Below are 21,630 nucleotides of genomic sequence, written 5' to 3'. Positions count from 1 at the left end.
GTTGAACTCAGTTTCGTGGTACGAGTACATGTTTAAGTTATTGGTGAAGTCAACTGCTTACATATCAGTCTTGCTCGACTCTTCTCGAATATCACTTTCTGTGTTTGATCACGGTCACCCTATATTTGGCGAGAAGCATCTTAGGCATCGAAATCTTCAAAACGAAGCGATTGAACCATCTCTTGAGTATTGCTTTTGATAACGTATCTTACCCATAAACAGTTCACGGCATCTATATCCATATGTATCCTACCTATTAAAACAGTATTTGAGATCTAAGAATTATGTGAACTAGTCTTTCCCACTAAGCTTCAGAAATTTCTCGCCTCGTTTTGCGAGACGAGAATTGTTTCTAGTCTCGTCTCGAAAAGCGGTTAAACAAGCGTAAAGCACAAGGGAAGAGGAGATCGCTTTTGGACTTTTTCGTCGAGGTAAAAACATTATCCTTGTATTGTGTTGAAATTCTATAGATTTCAGTTTCTGGTATACCTTCAGACCACACAAAACCGGATTACTGAACATGATGCTTCTGTGATGCAAACTGGCAGTGGGCAGCCATGTTTACTTCCCGAATAGCGCAAAGCGAACTGAAATGATCACACGAAAACCTACTGCGAAAGATGTTAATCATGGGTGCCCGAAGAAAATTTTCTACGGGGGGGCTCAAATCCCAGGTTGCTATATTTTGTTTGGTATTTTTTATTTGTATTAAGAAAATCTTAATTTAATATATTTTCGTGAACCAGGGAGGGGGCTTGGGCCCCACCCTGCCCTTCCCTTCTGGCGCCCATGAAGATAATGGTACTATTTATCGCCTCGCATTCGAAGAAAGCCATACAAGCAACCTACAGATGATTAGAACAACAGTGTGGACATTTGCTGACTTACCTTTGTATACAGCTAATGGAGACATAAGCTACGTAATACCTTATCCGTAATTTTCAGTTTATTTATCTCGTACTGAAAAAATTAATTTATAGAAAATGTTAAGCTGAACGTTAAGTTTAGTATGGTGGTAGAAATTCCACATCTATCAAATGTTCGTTCCTGATCAGTTAGTGAATTATGACCCGTAGGATTTGCTTTAGAGAAAATAGGTTTCCATCCTTTTTATGTTTCTGATGCCAGAATAGGTTCCTAGTGCCTCTTTTGTAAAGTCATGCAAACTACTCTCGTTGGTTGCTCCTTTCGTGGTCAAGTAGTCACTGAATGTACTTTATGTGCGCGTGGCTCAGACTTTGGTTTCCAATGAGTACCTTGGAGACAAACCCGAGTAATGGTTCAGACCAGTAGCAGTAGGTCCTGTATCACAATCTCAATGCTAAAAAGGGACGTTAAAGATAATCAATCAAATCCTTTCTTGGTTAAGTATACCATATATGCCTTTTATGTATCTAGTTCTGGGCTTGATATCAAATGGAGTGCAATTTTATGTCCCACGATTATGCATTGTAGGCTAAAGAATTTATGTCCCACGATTATGTCTTGTAGGCTAAAGGATTTAATTTTATGTCCCACGATTATGCCTTGTAGGCTAAAGGAGGGCAGATGATTATTCAATATGAATGATTGTGAAAGGAAATGAAGCAATGAGAATGATGAGGGGGGGGGAGGAAAAACCTCAAGAAAACTAATGGATATGATCAGAGAGGACGTCAGCTTTAATTTCTCCTGGGAGGCAGAAACTGAGAGGCAGATAAATAAAAATACTTAGGATAAGGAATTAGATTTCTGGGCTTTCGGCATCTATGCTCATGTTAGCCCGTCATGTAAGAGGGATGACGTTACTCGACGATCACACTATCCGAGGAAAGGCAAGAAAACGGCCTGGGAGATATGTTAGGTACCATCCCGCCATTTTCCTGGTGTAAATGAGGAAAACCCAAGGAAACTTCATTCAAAATAGGTGGCCTGAAAAAACTTTTACACTTTTTCAACCGAGTGTCCCCACCAGGAATGGAAGCCGGGACAGAATTATTTAGGGACGTCAGCTTTTTTTATTTTATTTATATCGAAAAGGCTAATTTTATTATTATTATGTTATCAACGCGTGTAAAACTTTCCAGATGCGTGACCGAACTTACAGCACTGCCACCAGTTGAACGAAAGCGGCATCGAAAACACAAATAACTAGGTGCTTTAAAATCGTATATGTTCTCCTTTATTAGTAACCTTTTGAAGTTAAAAAGGAAAAATAACGAAAATGTGTGGGGGGGAAGTACATCTCCTGTAACTTTTTTTTGACCGGTATAACAGAAAAAAATCCAAGCTTGTGCGAGACGAAAACCGCACATGATGCTAAATATGCAGGTAGGTCATAAAAATGCAGTGACGTCAATTTTCAGACCGCGTTGTCGCAACGCACGTCATATACACTCACACAGACATCACAATTTCATATTGATCCGGAAATATCATCACACAGAGAGGGAGGAAGATAGAGGGGAGGGAGAAGATGATATTTTTTGGACATGCCATCAGAGAGAACCACTCACTGTACTGAAGCTGAACAACTATATCTTCACCACTCTTGTTTCGCATAAAAACGACCTCGTCCATCATACATACTCCTGAAATTTGTTCTCCGCTCTTGCTTTGTGAGAAATACAACAAACAACTGAGAAACAACTAAACTACTACTACTACTACTGTACTATCTCCGGATGACGCAATGAGGTCTTGAGTCATACAGTATAATGCGGGAATGCGGATTCCAGATTTCCGTCTACTTTGTTTTCAGGGAAAAAAAAAAGTGTTTCCTGGTTGAAAAGTAGGGAGTGAAGAAAATGGAGATCTTGAATTTCGTTGGAGACTTTTTTTTTTCCCTTGTGGATAGAAATGTGACGATAAACTTGAATCGTGAAGCTAAATCTATTTTGAACAAATAGCAGTGTTTTAATAGAACAATTTCCACAACAACAACAACAAAACTAAATTTATTTCTATTTTCTGCTGTCGGAAGGCCCCAATTTGTGTCCATTTAAAGTAAATGATATGAAAGCTTTCAAGTCTCACGATTTATGCCCTTTAGTCTAATGGAGATGCATGACTAAGGCAAATAAATGTATGGTGATTGACGAATCGGTGAAATGATCAAGTGGAAGGAAAACGGGAGTACTCTGGGAAAACTCACAGACACGATGCTATCTTCTGGTTAAGGTGACCAGATTCAGAAAAATAAATAAATAATTTTTAAAAAAGAAACTTTGCAAACCGGCATGATTTGCCAATCCACGTAGCTAATCTACTAGTAATCTTCCATTAACCACAGAAGGTTACCGAATATCGAAACGGAGTTTCCTATGGAAGCTCGTTTGTATGTGACATTACATTGCATTGCACTGAACGGGAATGATCAACTATCTTTTCCAGTTTATTCGAAAGTTAGAAAATATGATATACCACTGTTTTCCCCCGAGCCACTCAATTGTGGGGCGTAAATTCGAAGGATTTATCGTTTACAATTGAAGAAATACACTTTTCTTTCTTTCTCTCTCTCTCTCTCTCTCTCTCTCTCTCTTTTTTTTTTTTTTTACAACTTTTATGTGTTTAAAATGATTTTCTGTATTATTTAGTTTATAAAAATATATTTTTTAAACTTTTTTTTGTTATTCAAAATTGGAACAAATTAAATGTAAATTCTCTGTAAATAGATTCCGAACAACATAGGCTTTGCTTGGAACTATTAAGTGTAATATGCGAAGTACTGCTGTGCTTGCGGTTCTCACATTAATGTATTGAATTGTCTAGTCTACAAGGCAAAGTGCTTTAACTTCGCCACCCAAAACAAGAGTTAATGAATAAATAAATACATTTAGATTTTGCATATTAGATAGCTTAAACATGCTTTCAAAAAAAAAAAAAAAAAAAAAAAAAAAAACTGAAAACAGGTAAAATTTGTAAAGAATAAATACCTAAATTTCTCAGTTTGTAAAGTTTCTGCTTTGGTGCTACACTGTCATCTATACTTGAATTTCGAACCATGTACAGTCTTGTTCATAAAAACCTGGCTACTCACCTCTTTCTGAAAAGCCCTGTACTCTAGCCAACATCTGAAATCATATAAATGTTGATTTTATTACGTTAATTGAGATTTTTATTTACAACCGAAGCCTTTCAATTTTCTACGCACGGTTGCCAGAATATAACATTTTAAAGCAAGATGAGTGGCCAGGATTTTTTTGAACAGGACTGAACACACATGTCTAAACATGGTTGCTCTTCTGAGTTAATACGAGCTATGTGATATCTGAATTTGGATATCGAACATCGATATCAACAAAATATCGAAACATCAATCAGTATTTTTTCGATATTGATATCTGAAAAATATCGATCGATATATCCAATTATCGCACAACTCTACTAATACGTAGTTCCCAAAACCACACATTTTCTCCCAGACTAAAAATTTGAGGGTATGATTTTATGGAATTATAATGGTCGAGCACTCAAAATTTCTGCACTACTAGAATAGTAATGCATTTGATAACATTTCGCAAGTATTAAACTGTTCTATTGTAACAGTATTTGTTGTTTTCATACACAAAAAGTAATAATAAGTGATTGAGATGAGAATGCAGTAAAGATCCTCATATTGTCTCCAAAACATTGTTAAAGACTGTTACAAATATTATTTTGGAACACGGTTTTTTTCAATCTGATGGTCGCGAGAGGAATTCATGGGAGGTCACGAAAGAGGGGGAAGTGATAAAGTGTAATTTGAGATTTAGCATCAGTAAAATACCACCTTTTTAACAATTATTTTAATTTCTTATTTTGATAGACATACTTTTATGTCCATAGTTCTTGACAAATATAGCAAAAAATTAAAATTTTAAACTATTAAAGAACCGTTTAAAAACAATTGGAATAAATAAGAAGAATGAAACGGGTGAAAATTGGCATACTGAAATACAAGAAAAATACAAATATAACACAAACCACATATTAAAATACAGTCTAAAATGAATGACACACACACACACACATATATATATATATATATATATATATATATATATATATATATATATATATATATATATATATATATATATATATATATATATATACAGGGCCGGATTTAGGGGGAGTGCAAAGGTGCACGTACACCTCCCCTTCTTCGTTGTAAATATACACTACCTAAAGTGAGAAGCTAGCAGTGAGTTTTGCAAATAAATAGTTTAAGTTAATTTTCTGAAGGTTGAAGGAAAAGAATTCATTGAGATCAGACACTTGGCATTTCCAAAGGAATTCCTCATTATTCACATCACAGATGCCTAAAAACATTTAAAAAAAAAACTCAAATTTAATTCAAATGTACTGGTAGTTATTGGTGCACTCCCCCCACCCTCAGAGAATCCTGGATCCGGCCATATTATATATATATATATATATATATATATATATATATATAGATATATATATATATATATATATATGGGGGGCAGTAATAATCAAAAAGCTTATTACAAACCGTTGTATTATAGGGGTCGTTGGCAAAAGGATGCAGTAAAAGAAATCGTGATTTGTAGTAAGTTGAGAAAGACTGCTTTAAGCAAAGAAACGTTACAACAGGAAAATAAAATGGAAAAATGGAAATCGGCAAGTGTTTTTGTCCAATTCGACGCGTATACGCATAATAGGCAGTAATAGATAAACAACGCCGTTATCACAATACAAGACTCATGACTCTGCCATTTGAACATCCAACAACACGGAACGGAATGTCGTAAACGTTGCTATATCGTTCTGTTTTATCGTGCACAATGCAAGTACATGAGTACAGGCAAGGACATTCACTGTTAAGATTGAAAATGTGGTTCTTTCACTGCCTTTTCACTGCTGCAGAGGGTTTAGTATTTTTAAAAAAAAAAAAAAACTTTTATTAAATCTTTTTTTTTAAAAGAATGCATAGAATAACAAAAAAATAAAGAAAAAATATTCCATGCTTTGTTTCCGTTAATATCCCTGACAATCATGTACGAGCGAAATCTACGGATATGATCCATCAGGAGTTCGGTCTTCATGGTGTTGGATGAACAACATTTGAGATACGTAAAAACTAAAATAAAACTTAGAAGTTGTGTTGTATGATTAACGTTTGCGTTTCGCGCAGGTTCTTCTTTTTCTTCAAATAAAATAGGATCTCTTTTTGGTAGGCGTGATAAGTTTATTGAAGTTAATGAGAAAAACAGAAGTTACAAATTCCACAACAAACAACTACAAAATCTCACTGACTGTTCTTTCAGTAAAATTATTAAAGTTCCACTTCAGATAGAAAACAAGACACCAGATACGATAAAATATAAGAATATACGATGTAAAAATGTCGTTAATAAGATAGACGAAAATACAAGATGTTATAAAACAAGTTACTGTGACGAATCAAGATACAGTAATTCTAGATACAGTAGTCTCAGATACAGTAACGCTAGATACAGAAGTCGCCGATACAGACCGCGAAGAATTTAGTAACAATATCGAAGTGCTTCCCCGGAATGTGCCGAGCCTTGTATAGCAACTAGTATATAAAACTATCGTAAGCACAAAGATCGAATAATCACATGAGTTTAGGTCGACACGTGGATGCACGTGGAGACCTATCATACAGACTTTGAAACTGGACTTAGTAATCCATGCTCTCACTGCGTGATGTACACACGCGTACATTATCTTACTTCCTTGAAAAAGAAACCATTACAAAAGAGAGTATTTTGAAAGTACATACACTATCATCACATATGTGTGACCCTTCAGTGACCCTACATCCTGTTCTTGGCTGGCACATTATCAATAGCTTAAAGAACAAAGATTCGTCTTTTATACAATATTAACATTGACTTCAAAAATAATAATATAACAACTATGAAATACACTAACTTATAATCGAACCCCGATCCTTTATATACACTATATACAGTGACATTCCAGGTAAGTACTGCTAAGAGGGGAGGTGCATCGAAGGTGATAAACAAAATAAGAAAAAGAAAAAGAAAAAAAATAACAGTAAATATATGTTCATACAACACCTCCCTCCTTTTTTGAATTTTCATATCAAATTGCGAATTTGGTTGCGAATTTGGATACTGAAAATTCACAGTCTGATATGAAACATTAAAAGATTTTCTTTTTACCTTTCCTTACGTAGATTAGGACTTTTCTTAGGGGGAACAGCTACCTGTAACTCATCTGTAATCTCAGTAAGCTGCTCTGCAATTTTTGACATGACTACAGGCTCAGTGGTATCTTGTTTTTGATTTATTTTGGTAATAATAAAAGGTTTAATGCATATTTGTTTACAACAGCTATCATCATCAAAATACCTTTTGAAAAAGCGAAAACATTTACATCGGTAACAACAACAAAATATTAATATTAGAGCTATCAGAACTGTACCAAAATATGAAAACCAAGAGAGATGGGTTACCTTTTCAGAATGAAGTAGTTTCCATTGTTCATCATCTATTTTCTTTTCTACTTCCTGAATTTTATGGCTTGCTACTTTTAAGTCACTAACCGAATTAATTACATGCTGAATAGGTAGGTTAATTTGCATATCTTCCAGGTATATATGAGAATTTAATATTTCACAACAATTATCAGTAAGATTTAATTTCGGAGTAAAGTCTTTACCTGTAACATTGGTTTCATACCATGTTTGTGTTTGGAGGATCGCCTTCAAACCATAAGCTTTACAATTATTATCTAGATGAATAATACCTGAATTTGTTAGAATTAAATCATAAGGTTCAAATCCATTACATAATATTGTCATTTTCTCTTCCTGTGGAGCAGCAAAAATCCACTCATTATTATTTAAGGTTACGAATATACAATGATCAATTTGTATCACATGTTTATTACAATCCATGGGAACATAATGAACATATTGTAATAATTTCATTTCACACTCTTGATTTATATGACTAGACAAGATAGGAAACGTTTGTTTACACAAAAACCAATCTTGTTTAAGAATCTTACATTTATTGAACTCAATTTCAGTCATTTTTGCGTAATATTGCTTAATTGAATCAACTAAAAGGTAAGGTTTTTCAGGTTGAATAAAAACAAACTTATTTGTTGTATTCTTTATTTTAGTGGGGAAGGGAGTTAACTTATATACTAGATAACGAATGGAATCTGTCAAAGGGAGACGAATTACATAGGCTAATATTCCATTATTGATAAACACATCTAAATTAATTATTTTCAATAACAAGTAACTATTCCTAGTACTTGTCCCAATTGGTAAAGATAACGCACTATGGAGGTCACTTTGACTAGCCTTCCAATGTTGGATTATTTGATAAGGAGTGATTATGTGAGGCTGTAATACACCTTTCTGTGCATTTAAAATTGCTTGCAAAACAATTTCATACTGATCCTTTAAATCTCTTAAATACCTTTCAACTTTTGCGATATGTTCATTTATTGTATACTTTAAATTTAAATCCAAAAATGCTTCATTTAAATGTCTCTCTCTTTTTGATATCTCTTTACTTATATGCTCTAAACCTTGACTCAAAATATTTTCGTTAGTCTCCACTGTGTGAAGAGTTTTATTAATACCTTGTAGGGTAGATTTAACAATAGTCATCTGCTCTTTACTCAATTTCAAGAAATCTAACTGTTCTTTTTCTAATTTATTGATTTTTTGAGTGTAATAATTGGCATCTTCATCGTCCAAGGTGCCAAATAGAAATTTAGCAAGGTGACCAATACCATCTATTAACCCTCGTTTTCTTCTACTTTCTTGCGAAGAAATTTTTGTTACTTCTTTTATTATTTCCTTAACCTCTTTGATATCAGATACCTTAGTCAAAACTTGATTTACGAACACTGTAGCACAACTTGTTTTATTTGATTTTACCACTGAGTGTCTACACAGGTTTTGTGTCCTATCTACGTAAGTTTCCAAATTACGAAAGCTTATATCTAGCTTAGTTAAGTTAACGTAAGAGACCAATTGCCAGTAAGTATTATATAACTGAACCTCTCCTAAAGAGTCATAATAAATACCTGCCGTATTTTCAAATTTCTTTATGCGTGCTCCAAGCTCTAGACTACTACATATAAGAGAAACCAGTAGAATAGCTTTAAGTCCTATCATTTTGAACAATCCTGTAAATATAGAAACGTTATTTTACTTTCCTTACTTTTTTTTTTTTTTTTTTTTTTTTTTTTACAAGATAACATGAAGAATTTGAGTTACTTAATAATACATCTTTAATCTATTGGCATGCACAGTCATCTCTTGTTTGCCAACCTTTAAGGTACAGTTTACACCTTTTGTTCGAATTATATCGTACGGTCCGCGCCAGAGACTGTCAAGTTTCTTTGATCTGCCGCGGCGGACTGACTCATCATATAATAACACTTTATCTCCTTTCTGAAAAATGCATTCGTTTTCGTTTCTATCATAATATTCTTTACTTTTCTCCTTTTTGTCAATGAGGTTTGCTCTAGCTAATCCGTGCATCTCCTGCAATTTGTGTCTCAACTGTTTTACATAGTCATCGTAATTGTATACAACTTCAGAGGGTTTTCTTTGTAATACACCTGGTACATTTACAGGTTTCCCGAATAACAGTTCGAAGGGAGTATATTGAGTGGAACTATGAGGAGTGGTATTATAACAGAAAGTAGCATATGATGCTAATTCGTCCCAATTATTCTGATTTTCTGCCACATAACATCGCAAGAAAAATTTTAAAGACTGATGGAATTTTTCTATACCACCATTCGATGCCGGATGGTATGGGGTAGTATGTAGTTTTTCTATTTGTAACAATTTACAAATACGCGTGAAGACATCGCTTAAGAAATTACTTCCGCAATCAGACAATATACTGTGTGGAATGCCAAATTTTAGCACTACATTCTCGACAAAGGCTTTGCTGATTGTATCAGCATCTTGAGAAGGGATGGGAATCGCAATAACAAATTTTGAAAGGTTATCTTGTACAGTCAATAAATATTTGTTTCTGTGTTCTAAAGTTTCTGGGAGAGGCCCGACTAAATCTAAAGAGACCTTTTCAAAAACTGTACTGGGCGTGTCAGTTATTACCATCTTCATTTTTACCTTTTGCTGTGTGTTTCTATTCTTTTGACATATTTCACACCCTTTTATGTAATCTTCAACATCTTCCTTCAATTTTGGCCATTCTTTAATGTCAATATTATTTAAAGAAAGGTACTTCCTAATCTTTTCATAACATCTATTCATTCCTATATGTCCACCTAGAATTTGGGTATGAAACTCTTCTAAAATTTTGTTTTTCGTTTCTAAGTCTAAAGCTTCAGCTTTTTCTTTCTGTTGTGAATCACAATTTGATACCCTATCTTCTTCTTCAATAACATCTAAAGAATACATTCGTGACAAGGCGTCAGAATTTGTATTTAAGCTTCCTTTCTTATACACAATTTCGTATTGATATTCCTCTAAAAGTATTCTCCATTTCAAAAGTCTAGATGTCGGATTTTGTACTCTAAAAACCCACGTTAGTGGCTTGCAATCTGTGACAAAAGTTACTTTTGTTCCGTAAATGTACGGTCTAAAAACTTTGCTAGCCCACACTAGAGCCGCCAGTTCCCGTTCAGTCGCTGAGTACGATCTCTCTGCTTTATTGAAAACTCTACTAGCATACGCAATTGGAAGATCTTTGTTTATTTCACCCTGTGAGAGAATAGCTCCGCAGGCAAATGCCGAAGCATCCGATGTGATTATAAAAGGCTTTTTAAAATCAGGATACTGCAAAATTGGAGGAGTTGTCAATTTCTCTTTAAGAGAATCAAATGCAACTTGTTGTTTGACTCCCCAAGAAAACTGGACCTTTTCTTTTAATAAGGACGTTAAGGGTAAAGCAATTTTACTGTAGTCTTTTAGAAATTTCCTATAATATCCAGTAAGTCCTAGAAATCCCTTAATTTGTTTCTTATTCTGAGGAACAGGAAAGTTCTGAACTTTCTCCACTAATCTTGGATCTGGTTTTACTCCGTTAGGTGTAATGACATGTCCTAAGTATGTTAATTCTGGCTTCAAAAATTCAGTCTTATCTACACTTAACTGCAAATTGCTTTTGCGAAATCTTTGCAAAATCTCACGTAATCTACTATTATGCTCTTCTAAAGAACTAGAGAAGACCACTAAATCATCCAGGTAGATGAAACAACTCGTACCTGTCAGCCCTGCTAACACTGTATTCATCAATCTTTGAAAAGTGGCCGGTGCTGTCGCCAGACCGAAAGCAAGTCGCTTGAATTGATAATGATTTTCAGGTGTACTGAACGCAGTTATAGGTCTATCCTTTTCCCTAATATAGCATTGATGGTACCCGCTATGGAGATCTAAACTGGAAAAGTAACGCGCATTGGCTAAATTACTCAAAATGTCGTCTATGTTAGGTAACGGAAAGGATGAATGGACACATAGATCATTGACAGATCGATAATCGACTATTAGTCTATATTTCTGTTTTCCTGATGCATCGAGTTTCTTTGGAATAAGGAAAATAGAACTGTTCCAAGGAGAAGTTGACACTTCTATAATGTCTTGCTTTAACAACTCTTCTATTTGTCTATTTAATTCTTCCTTATGACATTCTGGCACTCGGTAATTCTTTTTGTTAACAATTTTGCCTACATGTTTGGGATCAATAATAATTTCATGTTCAAGAACATTTGTAGCAGTTAGTTTGTCTCCTGGTAGAAAGAAAACATCATTGAATTCATCACAAAGTTCAAGTATACTTTCTTTTTCTTTGGGTGGTAAATGACCTAGCCTTAATAGCTTATGAAGCAATTTTAAACGTTCAGTTAAACTTTCTGAATTTGACTTTTGTGGAACCCTGTCTTTTTCACACTGAATATTTAAAACATGGTTTTCTTCTAATTTCTCTAAGTCTATCGGATCTAAAGTAATATTCTCTACTGAAGAATTCACATTTAACACACTAGCTATACATTTATTTTCTTTCGCTACTGTCAAACAAGAAGAAAGAAAAACACCCGGTTTAATCTCTCGTTTTTCTACAATTCCAATTCCTGTACTGTTTGTGGGAACAAAAACTAACTTCTCGCATCGAGCTGGAATACTATATGTCAACGGTAGTATAAGCTTATCGCTGCCCTTAAGGTCAAGTTTCTGGTAAGCATGTGTTGACAAGGTAGGAGGAGGAGGAGGATAGAATTCTAACAAACATTTTTTTTGTTTCAAGAAATCACGTCCAAGAATGTGTCTGCCTTTTGATAAGCATCCTTCCGAAATAATGTGAAATTTATGTGAGAATTCTACTCCTTTTATCACTAACGTTAGATAAATAGTACCTAGTGACCTAGTTTTAACATTGTTTAATCCTTTCAATGTCACAGTTTGTGTTGTATCGATATTCTTTCTAAAACTGCATGGAAGTGCATGGATTTGCCAAAGACTTAAATCACTGCCTGTATCTAAGAGAAAAGTTGCATCAGCATGCAATTCTTTAATGAATGCCGTAATAGTACCTTCTTCTTGATTTGTTACTATGCAACCCTTCGTGTTATCTGAGATGCAAACAGGTTGCTTATTTACATCCATTTGCGGTTTCCCTGACCATTACAACTTGAGCACATCTGACTACTGCAGGCTTTTACTTCATTAAAATGCAGAGAACTTTGTTCTTTATCACAAATTCTCTCATTTCCACTAGTATTTACCCTACTAGTATTTCCACTAGTATTTACTTTACTAGCAACATGCAAACAATTGCTATAACCTTCCGTGCCTCGCGCGGCGCTCTCGGAAAAATTACAATTAACCCCTCCTGTGCCTCTCGCGGCGATCTCAGGAGAATTTCCATTAACACATCCTGTGCCTCTCGCGGCGATCTCAGGACAAATTTCACAAACGTGTACCGTTTTCATAAACTGATTAGAAGAATTTCCTCTTTCCTTTCTTTTCTGTAATTTGCATTGAGCTTTGGTGTGACCAGGCTTATGGCATAGGTAACATACTAATTCTTTCTTTTGAGCTTTCTTACTATTTACATTTGGAAAGGGGAGAGAAGTGTGGGAAGTGATCTGTGTTTCTTCTTCTAGAGCGAGTTCGATAATATATCCTAAGGATGTATCATCATCGCTTTTAGATCGTACAATCATCTGAATTCTGTCATTTGTTAGCCCCTGAATAAAACTTGCTTTAGCTAAAATTTCAACAAGTGCTATAGCTCCTGGCAATTTAGATGCATCTATAACACGAGCAACGGCTTCGCGTAATTGACTTTGAAGAGTATCTACTTTACTTGCCCATGAAGCAATTGAATCAGTTTTGGTTTGTCTAGCACTAAAAAGCTGGCATGCATAAAAATCAATAGTTCGTCTAATGGAATAATTTTCTATTAATATTTGTTTAACAGCTTCCCACGTAGTAGTGGTTTTTCTAACTAATAACTTAGATCTAGCATCCCCAGTTATTTTTGCTTTAACAAATTTCAAAAGTGTACTATGCTTAGCTGGGTCAACCAATTCAAAAGCAGCATCTACATTAGACAGAAATTCTTCTAATGCTTCTCTTTTTCCCGAAAATGGTACAGAAATTAACTTTAGTGCTTCGGAGACACTACAATACTCTACTTCTGTATCAGAAGAATCAGCACTACCAGTGGTAGCCATTGGCAATTAGTACTTACGTTAAACTATACAATTTAAATTTACAAAAATTTTGTTAGCGACAATACCTTTCTTACACCTTCTGTTTTGCCAAGTATTCCCAAGATTAAACGAATGAAATATTTTAATCCTTCCCTAGAGGAACGGTGAATACTAAAGCCTTCTATCCTAGACTGTTCTTGTCTTGATTTTACGTTATTCACTTCACAAGTAAACAACAACCGCGGTAACCAAAGAACAAATCTTTTCTATCTCCAGGCGTAACACTTTCAAATTTTGGAAGTTCAAACAAGCAATGAAAATTGTAACCCACCTTGAATTTCCTGTGATGGGGGGTGCTGCTGGCGTCGATCCTGGTACTTTCCTGATGTTGGTTTAAAGATGAGGCCTCTGGATTTCCACAAGATCTCCGCTTGGAATGTTGCTCAATTGGGACCAGCCACACTTGAGAATGGTACTGCTTACTGGATCTCTGGAACTGGTTGCAATAAAACTGGAACACTGGAACGGTGTGTACGCCGAGGTATCCGCTACACCTAGTACAGGCAAGCTTCTTGCACTCACAGTAAAAAAGGTGTTGTCGACGAAGTGCGGTCTGTATCTGGACGTAACGATATTTTAAAACGTATCAGCTTCGTGTCGAAGAACGAACTCTGACTACAATGATGAATGTTCAACTTGGTAACTGTGGAACGTGCACTGGAATCGAACTTCGAGTACTTCGGTTGAGATCCTGCCTAGCTGCCACCACTTTATTTTCCTGTTGTATGATTAACGTTTGCGTTTCGCGCAGGTTCTTCTTTTTCTTCAAATAAAATAGGATCTCTTTTTGGTAGGCGTGATAAGTTTATTGAAGTTAATGAGAAAAACAGAAGTTACAAATTCCACAACAAACAACTACAAAATCTCACTGACTGTTCTTTCAGTAAAATTATTAAAGTTCCACTTCAGATAGAAAACAAGACACCAGATACGATAAAATATAAGAATATACGATGTAAAAATGTCGTTAATAAGATAGACGAAAATACAAGATGTTATAAAACAAGTTACTGTGACGAATCAAGATACAGTAATTCTAGATACAGTAGTCTCAGATACAGTAACGCTAGATACAGAAGTCGCCGATACAGACCGCGAAGAATTTAGTAACAATATCGAAGTGCTTCCCCGGAATGTGCCGAGCCTTGTATAGCAACTAGTATATAAAACTATCGTAAGCACAAAGATCGAATAATCACATGAGTTTAGGTCGACACGTGGATGCACGTGGAGACCTATCATACAGACTTTGAAACTGGACTTAGTAATCCATGCTCTCACTGCGTGATGTACACACGCGTACATTATCTTACTTCCTTGAAAAAGAAACCATTACAAAAGAGAGTATTTTGAAAGTACATACACTATCATCACATATGTGTGACCCTTCAGTGACCCTACATCCTGTTCTTGGCTGGCACATTATCAATAGCTTAAAGAACAAAGATTCGTCTTTTATACAATATTAACATTGACTTCAAAAATAATAATATAACAACTATGAAATACACTAACTTATAATCGAACCCCGATCCTTTATATACACTATATACAGTGACATTCCAGGTAAGTACTGCTAAGAGGGGAGGTGCATCGAAGGTGATAAACAAAATAAGAAAAAGAAAAAGAAAAAAAATAACAGTAAATATATGTTCATACAACAGTTGTGCTAATTGCTAGGCTACAAAGAAACAATCTATATATTAAAATGCTATAACAGCAATGAAAACGCCTGAACTCCAACCTCTTAACTTTGGATTTCAAACCTGTCATTTATGGTTATTTGTGATTTCCGTTTAACAAAGACAAATATTTTAAATAAATTATTGTGTACTTTACATAAATTATTTAAATACATTTTTTTAAAAATAAAGTTTGTTTTTAAATTATTGTTCAAACCTTTGTATTTTAATAACCCTTCTCCAAAATCAATGCAGATGAATGGTGCTGCCATCTTCGAAGTTTTTTTAAACTATATGTTTCTGGAATTTTATATGTTTGTGGCCAATCCTTTCGATAATGAGATCTCGGAAACTACAGGCTCTAAAAAGATGCCGTTTTCACTTTTCACTGATCGATTTCAAATTTTGTGTAGATTATCCAGTTCTAATTGAATATTTACGTGTACACTGGAAATGTTGAAATTAAAAAAAAAAGCACCACATCCTACCCATTAAACATTCCAACACCACATTATTGTACATAGGGTTGTATGTGTCTCAGGCGTTTGTTTCATGGTCAAATAATAATAAAAAAGAAAGCATAACCATTTGTCCAGTCTTTTTAAGATGAATCTTCATTTTTTGGAGTGTTTTGCCCAATGAACACCATATATAACTGATATTATAATTAATGTGTATGTAATGTATTTGCTTATTAAATACTGCATGCAAGAAGAAAGAAAACACTGGTAATGCATGAATTAGAAACTCCAACCGGAAGTAGGCTCAAAGCTTGCAAACGGTGCGAAATATTGAGAAAAAAAATCGAAAAATCTCCCATTTATGACACCCCTTGCCGTTTTTTTTTTTTTTTTTTTTTTTTAAATCAAGACGTCTTTCACTTGTGTCTGTAAAGGGACATGTATAGATGTTGTGAAGAATGAGAAGGAGATTTATACTTATATGCGAATGATGCGCTGTGTAGAAAGCGAAGTTCAGCTAGTCTATATATTAAAATGCTAGGTTTATATGTTTGTCTCCAAAGGAAAATTTATATGTTTGTGTCCAATGTTTTCGACAATGATATCTCAAAAACCAGCAGTGCTAGAAACGTGCCGTTTTCGCTGGTCGATTCCAAATTTTATGTAGATTTACTGGTTCTCTGAAAAATAATAAAAATCTTTCTATGATGTTAGTTTTACTAGTAATGGAACAGTTTTTTTTTTTTTTTTTTTTTTTTGAACGCATGAAAAATGTAGGTTGAGAAGTTTCAATATTGTGAATATTTGAAAAAGAAGCATTCGAAAATAAAACGTGTAATTATTCTTGAAAATTAATAGTTGTACCCATTTCCTTTATGTGCCTTGTTAATTTTAACCAAATTACTTCTTAAAAAGAAAGAGCAGTAGGGAAATTTCACTAAGACGCATGCACTTACACAAGTAATTACTATCATTTAATATTTAAATACAGACTTTTTAACCTGTTTTCTAGTGCGACAAATTATCTATATACATAAAAGTGACTATATTTGTAACTTAACAACTCTTGAACAACCAGATTGATCTCGATAAAAATTTTCAACATAGATCTGGTTCGGGCCTGGGATGGATTTTACCATCTCACTTTGAAGGTGCAACTTGGAGGAAGGAAGTGCGGATATATATTGGAAATTATCAATCTTAGTGTCGAACCCATAATTTTCGGGGTTGCTGAGATGAACAGTAGCATTTCCGATTAAGCTTAAATTCAAATTCAGCACTGCAACTTAGGAGAGGTGGAAGGGGATATATATATATATATATAATGATCGAAAATGGCCAATATTAGTGTCGAACAAATCCATAGTTTTCGGAGTGGCTGAGATGAACAGTGACACTTCCGATGCCGTTTAAATCCAAATTCATCTTCGTAACTTGGGTGGCGGGAGAGAGGGAAGATATATATAAGAATGATCGAAAATGACCGATATTAGTGTCGAATCCATGGTTTTTGGGGTTCCTAAGTTCATTGGTGACAGTTTTGGTGCCCTTTATAACCAAAACGAAACTTATTCTGTCTGTGCGAAGAACGAATATCCTGCTAGTCTTTAATAATAACGAACGGAAGTTTTACGTGTGAAATCAGAGAGGATGGTGTGATAATTTGATCCAAGCTGTTGTTACATGTCATAGCTTATTGTTCATTTACTACTAACAGCGTCCCAGCCATTGTCAAAATTTAATTTTTCACTTTTCGATACGCTAATATTGAAAGGAGAAACGGGACGGTATTAAAATTCGGGACATTTGCCTGTTCCGACTAAATTTACGGGGACGCGAGACACTCAGGTCCGAAATTGGGACTGTCCCGTTCTTTACGGGACGTCTGACAGGCTTAAGTAAAGCAGGTCTGACAAGAGGAAGCAGAAGGCATGGCTGAAATAGAGACATGCCTGTGAGATATGATTATAATATTACTACTGCATTATTTTGTATACGTAATACCAATGGGAGACGACGTCACTAATGAAGACGAGCATTTCACTTATTCGGCGGTTATAATAATAGACCTAATAATAATAATAATAATTAACCTTATTCTTACCGTTTTCATATATAGGATTACAAGAATGGTTTCAAAGAATGACGAATATATGCCTTTGCTGCAATTCCACCTACGGACAAAGTTCTTCTGAAAGAGAGAGAGAGAGAGATTCTCAGATTTTTGTTATCACTGAAATTACTACTTCGATTTTCATATTCAGATTCCAAGGACGGTGGCTAAAAACTAAAGCGCAGGAGTACACGCTTGATCCCAGTTCGGGTTACGTGAATTTAGTAAACTAAATCCTTGATTTAATTTAAGTGCGCCAAAAAGAACTGAAACATTTCTAATACTACATTATATAATTTTAATATGAACTATTTATTAGTGAAGTGAAAGACGGGGTTGTACTGACAAAAAGTGTTTCTTTCAGAAAAAATGTTCCGGGATGAGACATTTAGTATTCGGAGGGGCACAAATAATTTTCACAGTACTATTCTATTATTATATTACAGACGTATTATTTTGGTCTCCTCCATAAGAACACTCTCAGACTTCGGGGGCAGTGCCCTCTCCCCCCCCCAAAAAAAAAATGTCTGGAAGAAACACTGGTGACAATATTTGTTAATCACGAACATAGAACCGAACTTGGAATAAAATGCTTCAAAAGGTGAGCCCTTACTACTGAAGTACAAGTCTCTCTCAAGAATATGGATAGAAAAATCAACGCAATGATTTCAGAACATGGTCCCATCTTCTCTACCATCTACCAATTACAGTAAAACCTATTAACTATGCTATCTTCTTTAACTTGGCTGCATAATTGTGGAACAAAGAATCTCTCATTTAAATCGTTTTCTTCGTTGTACTTTTCAACATTCTCGCAATTAATCAATGAAATTAAAGGACAGTGTAGACAAGGAAGTGTGAATACCACTTCCTTATGAGAAAAACCGCCCGACTTTCGAAAATGTGTGGAACAACCACGTTATCAATATGTACACTATTTAGAGTACTTTTATACGTCTATAGCAGGCAACACCATACATAATGGAAGCTGATAATGCGCCTAGTGTTCGTGCCTTTCAACTGTCATTGCCATATGGTGCAATGCTACTAACTAAGCTATCTCAATCTCTGACACTATTAAAAGGAATAATAATAAAAAATAAACTACTTTGCGCCTCTCTCTCTCTGTTTCTCATACATTTGAAGTACGTACAACGCGTTCCAATAGAAGAGCTCCCTCATTCTTTCGTTAATGAGTGTCTGTTCCTCAAACTTTGAAGAGGACGAAGGCATCCATCCCACACACTGCTTCAGATGTGATGGAGGTCAGGAAAATCGATAGCAACAGACACGAGTCTTGGTCTTTCCATCCCACTCCAACAAGACTAAATTTTTTAATACAAGAGCGATATAATTACCACTCAAGTTTTCTCCTCCCTCTCCCCCCTCAAAAGAATGAACGTCGAATTTCCCCCCCCCCCTCAAAAGAATGAACGTCGAATTTCATCTTTTAATCATATCCTTCATTAAAAGAAAAAAATAATCAAATTATAGTGCAGAATAAATATTTCTTTACCTTTGACTATGCACATACAATAGCTATTCTCAGCACCATTTTGACATAACTAATGCAACACTACATAAAGAACCCGAAAGTTCATCGCTGCAGATAGGTCCAGATTAGCGCCTTGCTGAGTAGGGCGGAACCTAGAGCGGCAACTTTGACTCCCTTTCACTTGCCTTAGAATAATTTAATTTATTGTATCAGATTACAATATACTTTTACCTTTTCCTAATCAAAATACAACGCATTTCTAACTATATACAAAACTCCATGAACTGACATAAAATAACGGGTACTTCTCGATGACGCGGAAAGTTGAAATTTGGCATGATTGTAGCTATCCGGGGCTAACCTACAGGAAAAATTGCCAAAAGTGAATATTTTTAATTTTTAGGGTATCTGAAGGGGCGACGAAGAAATTTCCCATGTTATTTAAATTTTCTCTTTCTTTCTTTTTTCTTTTACCTATATTCGCATGTTTTAGGTACTTGGAATTGGAATAAAAACTTGAAATTCGGTATGCTTGTATGTTTTCGTTAGTGTTACCCAAGTAAACTACCAAAAGTAAAAAAAAATTCCAACTATAGACTGGTTTTATGGGGGACTGGTAAATCTTTCCCACGCTATTTATATGGGACATCTCCTACTCCCCAAAATGTTTAGGTACTTCTGGCAGGATTAGAAATGATAATATTTGTCATGATGGTAGCCTTCTGACACTAACCTACAGGAAAATTCCCAAAAGTGAATATTTTTAGTTTTGAAGGGGTCTAAAGGAAAGAGGAAGAAATTTCCACGTTTAAAAGGCATACTCTTGAGAAACAAAATCTTACCTTCTAGATAGTTTAATAGGAAAAAAAAAACTTGAAATTCCGTAACATTATGGGTTTAAGAGGTGCGAGGCCGTAGGCCGAGCAAAGGCAGGGGCCTAAGGGTAAAACCTCCAGCTGGCCAAATTCAAGAAATATTGAGAGCAAATACACGAAATTCACTGTTGATACAAATGCTGATACATAAGAGATGCAAGGCCGAGCAACTGCGGGGGTCTAGGGACAGAGCCCCCAGCTGGCTAAAATTTTATTGATGTATTAGAATGAATAGCAGCAACAACAGCACCTGTAGAAATATATTAGAAAATTACATTACATTACATTTCAGGCGGAGCCTAGGGCGCCAGGATGTGTTAAGGGCGCCGGGCCTTGATTGTAGAAGTAAAACTATCCAATTTGTTTACATTATATTCTGTGCCAAACCTATTTCACCTGTAATCGTTTTGTCCATTTCCGTAACATCTACTGTACATTATCGTTCCACGTTTTTAGTCCATTGAAAGATTTCTTTCCTGCACGGTTTCCAACCAGAACCTTATACACGCTGCAGATGCAAAGTGTTCAGCCCGTTTCTGATGCCTCGATTTTCTTAATTAAGAGTTTCACGTCCATTTTCAGAACACCGAAGACTATATTGATATATACGATCTAATACTTAAAAGTGAGATACTCAGGTTTGTATCCCAGGTAAGCACCTCCCACCGGGAATCGAATCCGGGATCGCATGCAGAGAAAGAACGTATCACTAAATGAAACATCTCAATCTTATTGGCACACTATTAGGTAATGAACACACATTAAAAAGTTTTATACTGCGTAATTTTATTTATTCACAGCTGCATCGTAACATTTTTCTTTTTTTTTTGCGCCACATATACTATTTACAACTTGCTTTCTGCTAGCTAGGAACTAACTTCTGCACTCACGCAATATAACACGGAGCTTATTATATATATATATATATATATATATATATATATATATATATATATATATATATATATATATATATATATATATATATATATATATATTGGTCTAGGAATTAATTCGTGCGGGTGGACAAGAGATGGCGCAACGAACGGAGCGTCCCACAGTTCCGTGTATCCACACATGTGTTGCAAACCCCTGTCATCGCGTATCGTTCGTAGTATAGGGCAGTGGATTAAAGCGTCAACAACACCAGTTTGTAGTTAAGTGAACATGGCGCAATTTGTGCCTGATAAAGTGTTTTTGCGGGGTGTCCTGCTGCATTACTTTAACATGCAGAAAAGTGCGACTGAAAGTCATCGTATTTTGGTGGAAGTGTATGGTGACCATGCTCTAGCTGAGCGAACGTGTCAGA

The 21,630-nt window shown here is 35.2% G+C and overlaps 2 protein-coding genes across 5 annotated transcripts in view; both read right to left on the bottom strand.

Moving 5' to 3' along the window:
• The window catches only part of LOC145690481 (beta-1,3-galactosyltransferase 5-like), a 283,017-nt gene that overhangs the window by 95,718 nt on the left and 165,669 nt on the right, over positions 1-21,630 (bottom strand). For 2 of the 4 annotated variants that reach the window (XM_081765399.1, XM_081765398.1), the window contains one exon: positions 17,943-18,029. The exons of the other annotated variants lie outside the window; for them this stretch is intronic. The gene's annotated coding sequence lies outside the window, so the exon portion shown is untranslated. The remainder of the gene's footprint in view (positions 1-17,942; positions 18,030-21,630) is intronic. 4 annotated transcript variants of the gene reach the window in all.
• On the bottom strand, positions 6,155-15,374 carry LOC145690480 (uncharacterized). Its single transcript, XM_081765394.1, has 2 exons — positions 13,967-15,374; positions 6,155-9,129 (listed from the first exon to the last, which is right to left on the bottom strand). Exon 2 carries the CDS (start codon positions 9,116-9,118, stop codon positions 7,136-7,138), a length of 1,983 nt encoding a protein of 660 aa, XP_081621520.1. The 5' UTR covers positions 9,119-9,129; positions 13,967-15,374; the 3' UTR covers positions 6,155-7,135.

Source organism: Thermobia domestica, chromosome 7 (assembly GCF_964235325.1).
Source record: "Thermobia domestica chromosome 7, izTheDome1.hap1.1, whole genome shotgun sequence".
Classification (NCBI taxonomy): Eukaryota; Metazoa; Arthropoda; class Insecta; order Zygentoma; family Lepismatidae; genus Thermobia; species Thermobia domestica.
Note: the sequence above shows the minus strand (reverse complement) of the source record. Positions and strands in the feature narration are given on the sequence as shown.

Excerpts from the sequence above, each read along its gene's own strand:
- LOC145690480 (XM_081765394.1), bottom strand. The coding sequence starts at position 9,118 with ATGATAGGACTTAAAGCTATTCTACTGGTTTCTCTTATATGTAGTAGT.